Consider the following 12,734-nt stretch of genomic DNA (forward strand, 5'->3'; position numbering starts at 1 on the left):
GATGTTCATCATGGATCCAGATGGTTTTATATATATATATATATAAAACAAAGATGATGAGACTTACCGAACAAAAGCGCTGGCAGGTCAATAGACACACAAACAAACACAAACATACACACAAAATTCTAGCCTTCGCAACCAACGGTTGCTTCGTCAGGAAAGAGGGAAGGAGAGGGAAAGACGAAAGGATGTGGGTTTTAAGGGAGAGGGTAAGGAGTCATTCCACGGTAGTTGCCACATTTATATGGATAATTATTACAATAGCTCCAAACTAATGAACTTGCACTTTACACACCAAGGTTAAACAGGACGAACACTACAAAAAAGACGTATCCACAAAACTGTCTAGAGGAAATAGTACAGTTCATTAAAGTTGATAAGAAGTTTGCTACATTATCACAGAATTTGTGAATACAGTGGTGGAAGTATTGAATACACGCCAGCAAATCTCAAAACTACTACTAATAATTATCAATTATAACAAAACACATTTATTAGCAGCTTTTAATACACAAATTTTAAACTGGGTGATTTTTAAAATGGTAAGCAGCATGTCTGAAATGTGTTACAACCTATTCCAATAAGAAGGATTCTCGTTAGAATCCACAATCAAAACCAGAAACTTTAAGACCATGAGACACTGAATGCAGCTTCGAATTCTATGTTAATTTTGTTTACTATGTGGAATGAACTTTACTGTAGTGGAGAAAAGTTGACAAAATTAATTCAAGTACTGGCTGGTTGGTCACCGATCCACAACAGCAGAGAACTTAGGATCAGAAAGCGATTTGTGTGACCATGTGGCATAACATGAATCTCTTTATTAATGTTAATATTGTATCTATGTACACTATGCTTAGCATAGAGAAAGTAAAATTGTGTGTACAACATTCTGAGCAGATATTTGAATGAACTATCTGAAGATTTAGAAACATTACTTTTTGAGATAAATATTTTGTGTATTTTTATTAGCACGGTTATGTGGAAGAAACTGCAGAGAAAAACAAGGTATGTGTGAAACTGTCACATAGTCTATAAACAGATGAAATTCTGTTTGAAGGAATTAAGAGAATACAGCAGATTTGTACTAACAAGCTTTACATTATTTGTATGAAAATGTATGACAGGACTATTTCAAACATCACAGTTTACCACAATGGTAACGAGTTTTGCCTTCAAATATTCTAAACAGCAGCATCACTCCAGTGCCAAGCAAACACAACAGCCTGCAATGAACTCCGATATTTCAATCAGGGTTGAGAACCATGCACCTCATTCATGAAGACAGAGCCGACAATCAAGTTTTCTTACATGGAGTAAAATGTATCTAGTTTAAAGCTGATGTCTACTGACTAGCATATACAGGGTGGGGCAAATAAAAGTGACCTTAACAGCTCCAGGTGGAGCATTTGCCCACACAATTGTCGTGATATGCTGCTCTCTTGCGACAGGTGTTGGGTTGATTTGGCAGGACCCTGACGCATTTTCTGGTGTGCGGGCATGTCTTGGAATGCTCTTCATTGGCACTTTGACACCATTAAACTTCTCGGCAAATAACTGGCCACACCGTTTCCAAGACTTTGATGTCACACACACACACACACACACACACACACACACACACACACACACACACACACACACACACACACACACACATCCAATCATATCCACTCATCGAGGCAACTTTTATTTGCCCCACGTCATATATGTAGAACATCAATTACATTTAATTATTATAAATATAAAAAAAAAGATATACCTTTATGTAGGTAGGGTCTCATGTCAAGGCCTTCCAGAGGGAAAGATACATAACTTCCAATTTTGGAGCTGTACATTAACTCGTGCCGAAATCGCTTCAGATGGATGCAGAGAACTTCTGGTAACTCCAGAACTTTGGAGTATTTGACACCATTTCGAAGTAAATTGCACTTTTCACAGCTGGTAAAACAAAACAAAAACATAAAAAGAATATCCTGCTAATACTTCTACAACAACAGCTTTCATTTTACATTTTAATGAAATTTCTGCACAATTATTTTTTTTAGTGTACTGCATATTTTGTTGTCCTTTTCTTTTGTTGTTATCATTAGATACCCTCACACTTAGCACTACTTTTTGTACAACTGTGATAAAACTCACAGAAACCAGGCAAATGTCGCAAGAGGACTTTTTCAGCTTTATCTGTATTTTCTACACGACTTTCCATGGCAGTAGCATAACATTACCAACATTCTGAATTGATCTTTCTTTATCCAGTACTAATGAATCCAATTATTATCATATTTCAGAGTCAAAGAATTACTGAAAACTTCTCTTCATGCCACATCTCCATACATTTTCTGAAATCTAATGTCTATTGTAACAAAGAAAGAAAACTTCAATATAATTCAAACACTTAGCGATACTTGCTTAAGCCTGCAATTACATCAGGAATATATTACACCAAAATACAAATATACATTTATTTTTTGAGAAGAAAACAATATCAATTTACAGTATATGAGAGATATAATTCTCTCAATACTCATGGCCCACCTTTACTTGGCCTCCGCGAGATAGTTGGATGTAAACTGTCTTCGTGCCACACCGAAATGTTTACCCTCATTGCCAACCTTAGTTACGTAGCAGTATTGCACCAAAACAATAAGTAGCTGTTGTCAATACAGCACTGACCTGTGTGTGGCATTGTCCTTAATGACTGTCAATATTATTTACAGAAATCAGTGAAGTGACTGTACTTGATCTTTCTAGCAAAGTGATTCACCGTCATCTTTTGTGTCTCTTCTGTTACATTACATCTTCATTTATTTTATACGCTATAATCTGGCTGCTGCAGAAGCAGGAGGCAGGGCTAGAGTCAGTAGCCAATGAGCTACGAGATGACTGCAGTTTTCCGCTCCTGGCATCCTTCACCCAGGACCCGACTAAAAGTGTGCGATCAGTACAAAGCTTTTGGGACCTTGTAAGGATACAAATTTCCACGTGGTTAAATTTGGGATTTTTCCCTTAAAACTCAGAAGTGCAAAGTTTTCTGTATACTTACCATTGAATATACAAGGGCGTGCTGATAAGTAATACCTCCGAAATTTTTATACTTTCCTCAATAATGGATCAGGCATTAATTGTCAAGCTTATTGCTCAGTCAACTTTATCGCTTTGCTGATGCAGGTTGCAGCCCTCTGTTGCTAAAGGTTCTAAACTGTACAGTGTAATGTTGCCATGTGTAACTTAACTAAGCCGGTGTGCAAGAGTCCCTCAGAAAACTGGCAGCATGAATTCGAGGAGTTTGGTCACACACAGAATACCCTCTCCTTCAGCATGACAATGCCAGACTACATGTGAGCACTGCGACATTTGCAACAATTGAACGCCTTGGGTTCACTATCATTGACCACTCTCCATACAGCCCTGCCTTGGCTCCTTATGATTTTCATCCATTTCCAAAACTTAAGGAACGCTTTTGACGAGTCTGAGTGACGAAGTGTTGCAAGGAGAGGTGAGTTTGTGGCTCTTTCAACAAAGTCAAACATTCTACAGTGATGGTATCAACAAACTGGTCTCTCTCTGGGAGAAACATGTTCATCGCCAGGTTGACTATGTTGAGAAATAAACAGGCAGACATGAAGAATAAAGGTGTAGAATGTTAATGAAATTTGTTACATTTAAAAAACTTTAAGAGTTTTCACATAAGAGATAAAGAGAAATTACTTTCCAGTACAACCTCATAATAAGTAATTGTGTCATTTTTTAAATGTTGTACTACATCATATGTATTAAATAGCACATTTTTTGTACATGGTATGCTATGTCAGATAAAGACATTTGCTTGTGGTTTATTGTTATTGTTTTGATGTACTCCTTGGGCAGTGCACAGCAGTTTGAGGTCATTAGCAGATGTCAGAAGCATGTCATGGACGTTCCAACACTTTATGAACATATGAACATTGAAGGGGCTCCTTGGAGAAGGTGACAACGACAACTGCCGAGCAAGGAGAAAACTGTAAGCAAGTTGAAAAGAAAAGTAAGTTCATTTTAATCTAACTGAGATATCGATACAAAAAGCATGTTGTATATGGTCTAGCAATAAATGTACACTGTTGTACTATCCAGTGGAAATTTGTTTGGAATAACTGAATGAAAAGTAAAAAAATACACTGAAAAGAAACATACTTCAATAATAATATTTTTTACAATTCAGCCACCCAGAACCTTCTAGTGTGGCAACCCTGGCGGGAAAAACTAATCTGGAATGAAAGAAAATCAAATTGAGAATTATAGTAGAAGACGAAAAAGTTTACTACAAGGATTTACAATACTTTTGCATCTGGACTTCGATAAGTTCACCAAGGCTAAAGATGTTTGGAGGACAATTAACAAGAACAGTCAAATTCATAGAGTGTGGTTGCACTTTAATACAGTGAGCAATGATAGGCAACTGCACACAATAAAAGAAACTCTGCCAACTTCAAGTGGGGAGAAAAAAAAGACAACCCACTGTTGAACTTTATGTCTTACTTGAAGTGAATTAAATGATTTTTAAATAATTATTGTTATCTACAAAGAAGAAATATAAGTCTATCATTCGTGACAACGTAAGTCAACAAGTTGTCATCAGGTGAATCAACAAGAAGCCAAATGAGCCATTAAATGTCACTTGACACCTTTCGAAAGCAAATATTAAATATAGAAATGATTTCAACATACTGAAGAAAATTAAAATTTTCTCAAGGTAAAATTCAACCAAAATTTTCATGATGAAAGTAATTATACAGACTCACATATATTAAAATTCTATCACGCACAAGCTCAACCTATAAAGAGAACAGTTCAAGAATGAGACAGTAGAATGCACCACTGCCGTGCTCTGTTACATTAATATCAGCTAGCAACATGCATTCTATTATGGGCCACTCCTGCACAACACAGCCACGCGGCACAGCAAGCAGACAACACAATATCTACATGTGATGAGATGAGGCAGACAACACCAGAAACTGCAACCAGAGGCATGAGGCAATAGCAGATCACCGACACAGTCGGTGGTTTGCAGAGTACATCTCAACAGAAGGCGAACAGAAAAGTCCAGTGGGTCCTGATCTTTTAGGATTTCATATACTGTTAAGTGAGTTTTTAATTGCAATTGATTTTGTCAGATAATTAAGTGAAATGGTTCAGGGAATGTTTAATTATGAAGCCAGTTGTCAAAAACTGTTCAATGAAGAAAGAAAACTGACTAAGGGAAGTTACTTCATAACAAGAATAAAATGAAATAGTTTATTATTAAAAATTGCACTGAACAATACACAGCTGTTCTGCTTTATTTTTTATTGAAGACAACTGATTTCGGTACTTAATCAGGCCATCTTTAGATCTCAGAAAGGAAGTCAGCTAAGCAATGTCCAGTTGCAATGCCAAATGCAACATTATTAGCTGTCCATGTGTAACGGTTAACTTCTGATGACATCAGTAACAATAATTATTAGTTCAAAAGGACAAGGGATATTAAAGAGACACAGTTTTAAATCAGTTGACAGAAATTACATCAGAAATGAATGAAAGTTTTGCTCCAATAAATGACAAATTTTCTCAAATAGATAGTGGGTTTCCTAAAATAGATAAAACACTAGTTGAGGTAATTTCTATGTTAAATGTTAGGATGGACAGACTAGATAGTACAATATACTCAGGAAAAAACAAGACTCAAGATTTTGATGATTACTTTGTTTTAGTGGAAAATAAGAGCGATGGTGATGTTGGACATTCTGACACTATTAATTCAGTACAGGAAGTTCCACCAAATGAAGAACAAACAATTAATACTATTAAATCATGATCATCAGTTACTACTGACAGATAGGTATCTTTCACTGGATGGTAGCTCCAATTTCAGAGAACTTAATCATCTGTCATTATTGAGAATGTGCAACCTCCTGATACTGTTCAGATCATATCATCATTACTCACTATTGAGAAGTTACTACCTTCCGTTACTACAGAAAAGTTGTCATTCATACAATGTCTGACCATTCCCCTGGTCACTATGCCTTGGCAACTGCACCCGTTTCTCTTGGGTAGCCCAGATGCAGACTCACAGGCACTAACTCATTAAAGGTGCTTGCTTCCCTGCTCAATGCATGCGCACCATTCAAAAGTGGCACTGTGATTGAGAACCTATTCCTTCATCCACGATCATGTGGTATCACAGGAATATCAATACATCTGCCTTTATAGGCAGTGGCACAGCTGCCAGTACACAGACAGGTCCCTGCTCTGAGCCAGGCACCGGCTGTTGGGACAAGTCCCAGCTGCTCCACGTGGTACAACAGACAGTCACTGGGTGCGTGCCATGCCACTGCCGCGCCATCACACTGGGCGCCTGGCACACTCTTGCCGCGTTGTCACACTGGGTGCACCCTTGCCACATCGGCTCACCAGGCACCTGGCGCAAACTTTGCGCATTGTCACGCCAGGCACGTACTGCACCCTTGCTGTGTCACCGTGGCGGTTGTCTGATGTACCCTTGCCACAGTACCACACCATGAGCTAGCAACACCCTTGTCCCAGTACCACATCTTCCGTGCCCTTGCTACAGCCTCCTTATTGACACCAACAGCACCCATGTTGTGACCTTATGACGAGTTCTTTCCAGCTCTCTTGCCGACATACCACAGAAAACATCAGTTGCACTACCACTGTCATAGTAAGTAACCTTTCTCCTGATAGAGTAATAAACTATTTCAGGTGCATACCTGGGAACTCACCATTTACTGCATGCTGCGCTCACATTCATGTGAGGACACTTTAGTTGGCGGCAAGGATAAACAATCCACTGGCCCTAGTGCTAGCACTTTACCTCGTCTGACATCTTTCTCCAGCCGTGCCTGATCCTACTCTGCACTCTGTAGTCTTGACCGGCCCTTCTTCCACAGGTGACGAGTCTGGTTGTCAGCTGATGAAGAGGCTGTTTTCAATCAGTGTAACCAGCATCTTTGGTGTGTGTCATCGCCTCTAGGTACGGCTGCCACCATGACCTTCCGGCTGCTGCCCTTCCACTTCAGCCAATCCCAACAGTAGTTGAATTTCCAGTGGCCATCATTGCTCATGTTTGCCTCCTGTTGGCAGCTGACGCCTCACTGAAGCCCCACCACACAAAATACTACTGCCAAGCCTGTCAGTTCCCTGCCAGTATCTCCCTGCCCGTCAGCATCAACCCAGGCCATTTCCACACATCCAGTTGCGTCCTCCCACTGCTCTGTGCACATCCAGTGAAGTTTTCCCCACTGCTTTCCACCCATCCGGCAATGTCCTTCCTGCCACTTTTTGCCCATCCAATGACGTCCTTCATGCCACTTTCCACACATTTTTCCCATTTTTTCCACTTTTCAGCTTGCTCCCAGATGGCTCCATCAAATCTTTTCCTTAGAGAAAAGGGACTGTAGTATCAGGACACCTGCTTGGCCACTGTACCTCGGTAGCAACACCTGCATCTTGCATGTAGCCCAACTACTTGAGCTGCAGGTGTTTCCCCAACGCAGGTGTCTGCTCCTTGTTTGATGTGCACAGACCATTCAGTAGTGGCACTGTGATCGTGGACCTATTCCTTTGTCTGTGATCACGTGATATCACAGGCCTATCAACCCATTTGCCTGTACAGGCTGCGGCAGACTGCCAGTATGCAGATAGGCCCTGCTCTGGGCCAATTGCCAGCAGCATCTGCAGCTGATCAATCATCGCACACCTTCCCATTCTTGGGCCAAGTGCTGGCAGCTTCACACAATGCATCAGTCAGGACACTCCTCCACTCTGCACCCTGACTACCATGGCCCTTGCCCCACTGTCACACCAGACACCAGCTGCACCCTCGCTGTGTCATCATACTGCCTTTGCCACAGTACCTTGCCCCTATGCCAGCCGCACCATCACCACAGTACCAAAGCAAGCACCTAGCACACCTTTGTCACTGTGCCATGCTGGGCACCTGGCGCACCCCTGCCACTGTACCACACCAGGTGCCAGCTATGCCCTCACCACAGTACCAGGCTGGACACCTGCCACACACTTGCCGCAGTATCACACCTGGCAACTGTCATGCCCTTGTTGCAAATCCTGCTGGGCACCAATCACACTAACATGGGGGCCTTATGCTGGGTTCTCTCCAGCTCCCTCGCCGATGCCCTGGGAGCACATCAGCTGTAGTACTGTTGTCATATTATGTAACAAAATGGTTCAAATGGCTCTGAGCACTATGGGACTTAACTTCTGAGGTCATCAGTCCCCTAGAACTTAGAACTACTTAAACCTAACTAACCTAAGGACATCACACACATCCATGCCCAAGGCAGGATTCGAACCTGCGACTGTAGCGGGCGCGCGGTTCCAGACTGTAGCGCCTAGAACTGCTCAGCCACTCTATTATGTAACCTTTCTTTTAATAGAGTAATAAAATATTTCAGATGCATTCCTAGGAACTCATCACTTATTGTGAACTGTTCTCGCCACATGTGAGAACACTGCTGGGAATTTTCCCTCTCCAGTTACTTCACAGAAGTTATTAGATTATGTTGCTATTTAACTTAGGATTTACTATCTACAGTTACTAATGCCAATTAGTCATCACATATAATGAATAACAATGTATTGTTTACAGTAACTACTGGCAAATTGCTGTATTCTTATTAATGTAAAAGCTTACTACTGAAGATTTACTACCTGATGTTAGTAATGATATACTACATTGCTGCTATACTAGTTGTGATTGGTGCTTCATTAAATGACGATAGGAATAAAAATGTTACTAAACAGTATGCAAATAGTAATACCTAGTTTGCCTTCGGTCATGTTATAAACAAATTAAGCAAACAATCAGATGGACACAAGAAGTGTATGCTCCACCTAAAGAAGCATTATTACTTCAAGATTACGTCTAGTATTGTAAAGAAAATACTGAGAAATTTAGTACATGTTAGAAAATGAAAGTAATTCCAATTATGGATTATACTTCATATTTACTAGTACCAGAAACATTTTAAGATTCAGTGGTTGTGGAGCAACTTGGTCCACTGCTTCACTGCCAGGGAGAATGGCAGGCATTTATGTGGTATACACAAAGATAGCAACAAAAATATTATAGACTGCTACACACTAATACTGATGGCAAATGTTACTAAATATGACACAGAAATACATGGTATAAAATTTCAAAATCATTATGAAAAGCCTTACTGAGTGACCAATGTAACATTTAGCATACTGAAGTATCTACAGGACCTTCAAAATATAGTTTGTCTTTGGAAGGGGTTAGCATTTCGCACTGCAATGATTTAAGAAAGTATTATTAATGAAGTTTCACAAACAATGATATATTTTTCTTACTAACTGTGGGACACTGTTGTGGAACAAGAGACGCTAATTACATAATCACAGAGGAAATAATGTAAATTTTAACTAGTGGTAGCTGAAGAGGAAGTATTTTTATGTCTGTTTGAAATTATAATTATATATCAACTTTATTTTGTAGTGGCCTAACGACCTTTTATGCCCTGGCTAGAGGGCGGCATTATTATGATACACTGTGCTAGATTAAATAATGTGAAGCTTCATGAGGAATCTTACAATTAATTGATGTGTTTGTCTAGGAAACAATTTCATTTTATCATTTGAGGGGTGACCACCTATGTGGTTCATATTGGGTTATTTGAAGAGTGTACTCATAATTAATGTGGTATTAGAACCATTTGCCCTGTGTGCAAGGAAAAACTCTTCTTTTCTTGCTACAGGGAAGTATCAATGTATTGGCAATTACCACAGTCTTTGTACCCTGGACAGTGAAACAAACCCCCTACAGAGAGCTGCCATTTATCTGGTTGAAATTTTGTTAGATACGAGAGGGTAAAACTATATGTTTTCAAATTGTTTGCAAAATGTTATCCTCTTCAAAATACTCTCCATTACAACTAATTCTTTTGTCCCACTGGTGCTTCCACTGTTCGAAAGATTTTTTGTAGGTGTCTTTAGAAATGGCTGACAGCTCCTCCCTCATTTTTTTTCTTGACTTCTTTAATGTTGTCAAATGCAAGTCCTTTCATGCCCCTTTCCATACATGGAAATAAGAAAAAGTTGCACAGAGGCAGGTCAGGCGAGTAAGGTGCGTGGGGCAGCGGAACCACGCCATTTTTAGACAAAAACTGTCTTAATGGCGATTGTTGTGTGTGCAGGTGTGTAGCTGTGGTAGAAGAACCAATCTCTTGTCTGCCACAAATTGGGTCTTTTTTGATGAACATTGTTGCACAATCTTCTCAAAACTTTCGAATAGAAGCTTTGATTGATGGTCTGACCTGGGATAACAAACTTTTCATCAATTTGGGCAGTTGATGGATGTCCAGAACAATATTTGTCAACAATTGACTGGTTGTCATTTTTAAATCGAGCAAACCACCTGTACACTTGAGTTTTTCCCATAGTGTCATCTTGGTAAGCTGTTTTCAACATTAAAACAGTTTCAGCAGAATTTTTACTGAGTAGAAAACAAAATTTCACAGCTGCACATTGTTCAGTTAAACTTGCCATCATGAAAAACTTAACAAGAACAAAACAGCGCTAGCAAAAACAATCACTGCAGATAAAAAGAACAAGCCACATCGAAAACACAGGTGGAACTGAACTGGCAATGAGTTGCGCTATACACTCCTAGTGGCAGAAATGCATACTACACAGGCTCTGCCCACGGTAATGTTATTTCAGTTTGTTTTGGATACCCTCTCGTAGAAGAGTCCACCAGAAATGGTAATGCTAGTGGAAGTTTAAATGTTTGAGGAAACAGATCATCATCTAAGAGTCTTCCACTTCGAGAGACATGCTACAATTTAATGCTCTCTACCTCCTAACAATTTTACATTAAGATCATTTTTTAAATCAATATTCCTATCCAAGAACAAAGAAGAAACAATTATAGTTTAGTATATTTTATATTTGCTTTTGTTGATTTAATTTATTGCATAATAAAATCTGAAGAGGATTTATATATATTTCTAATTAGACATAATAATAATTATTGGTGTGGGTTCTGTAGAAGTGAGTTTGTACTATATTGAATGCTGTGGTTGGGTGTCTATAATTTTTAATGGGATGTTAATTTCACATAGTGTAAGTAGGAGAAGTAACTGCTTAACCTGACCTAGCAAAAGAACTCAGTATTAAGCAAGAGATGTAACAGACTAATTAGCCCTATTTGTAGTTTAGTGCTTTGGTGTACCATGTTGATCCTGTGGAATGACATGTTGCACTTCTAACCACTTAGGCCATTGAGTGACGTTTGTGAAAATCGGAAACATTGTTTAGGTAGTTGTTAAGTGTGAAACATACTTCTGTGCATATTCTAGTTTGCCATATGTGCCGATGTATGTAGAAGATAATGGCTCAGAACATCAACAAGGTGTGATGGCGAGTGAGCATCTCCACATGCTGGGGATGGGTGCTTATGCTTTGGCATTTCGGCTTGGCGACACCTTGGAAGTCGCAGACCAAAGGGCACGGGAGATAATGTCATTGCCAGAACAAATGAACTGTAATGTGAAATCAGCGTGTCAAAACAAGACACGACCTAAGAGAGATCTGTTTCATCCACATTTGTAAATGAAGTTGTACAGTGCAAAAATAATGCACTTATAATACAGAAGAGTTATTGTAAACATGAGTATTTCATTTCAGTAGCTTGAATAGATCGGAGCTCTTTCAGTCCACACACCTGTGAAAAGCTGAAGAAGTCCGTTGTCAAGAAGGCATGACATGGTTTAATGGCACTGCACAGCAAGTCCAGTACAGCAAATAATATCAAGAAGGGTGACCTCAAGATATCTGTAAGGTGAAAGTTGGTACACAGATCAGCTGCGTGGCAGAAATGTGTATGGAATGGAATACCACATACCGAAACCCCATTAATACAACTTTATTCGGCCCCCTAATGCAGAATGCAAATTGGAGGTGATAAAGGAAGAGAGCTTTAATAGTAAGAAAAATGATTTTCACGATTTCTGACAAAAATAAGAGAAGAAGACACACTGCTTGGGGTAATCAAAGTCAATAACTGAGAAGGTATTAGCAGGCATAGGTAGTAGTGTTGTCTGAATTAATTTGAATATGTAGGAAGAAATAATTTTCCTTTGGTTAAAACCAAAGGAGGGTTAATTGTTTATAAAGATTTGGAGAAATATGTTAGTTGACCAAAGCAGTGAGGTCAGCAGTGAAAGATATTCATGTGCTTAAGTAACTTTGGCAAATAAATCACTCCGTTGTCAGGCCACGAGTGGCCTACCAGGACCATCCGACCGCCGTGTCATCCTCAGTGGAGGATGCGGATAGGGGAGGGGCGTGGGGTCAGCACACCGCTCTCCCGGTGATTATGATGGTATTCTTAACCGAAGCCACTACTATTTGGTCGAGTAGCTCCTTAATTGGCATCACGAGGCTGAGTGCACCCCAAAAAATGGCAACAGCACATGGCGGCCTGGTGGTCATCCATCCAAGTGCCGACCACACCCGACAGCGCTTAACTTCAGTGATCGCACGGGAACCAGTGTATCCACTGCAGCAAGGCTGTTGCCCTTGGCAAATAAATAGAGAAGAATTTCATCAGTGACTAGGAAGAATTACGTGTTGTTGTTGTTTTGAGACCACAATTGCAGCAGAGATTTCCAATGGCATCCCTACGACAATCAATAAACACAACAGCA

General features: G+C 39.8%; 1 protein-coding gene across 1 annotated transcript in view; it reads right to left on the reverse strand.

Annotated features, from left to right (window-relative positions):
- Window positions 1-12,734, reverse strand: part of LOC124619525 (ubiquitin carboxyl-terminal hydrolase 20) — a 181,515-nt gene that overhangs the window by 78,933 nt on the left and 89,848 nt on the right. The window contains exon 11 of the mRNA XM_047145972.1: window positions 1,766-1,944. Within this exon, the coding sequence (XP_047001928.1) occupies window positions 1,766-1,944 (179 nt within the window). The remainder of the gene's footprint in view (window positions 1-1,765; window positions 1,945-12,734) is intronic.

This window comes from Schistocerca americana, chromosome 6, assembly GCF_021461395.2.
Source record: "Schistocerca americana isolate TAMUIC-IGC-003095 chromosome 6, iqSchAmer2.1, whole genome shotgun sequence".
NCBI classification, from domain to species: Eukaryota; Metazoa; Arthropoda; class Insecta; order Orthoptera; family Acrididae; genus Schistocerca; species Schistocerca americana.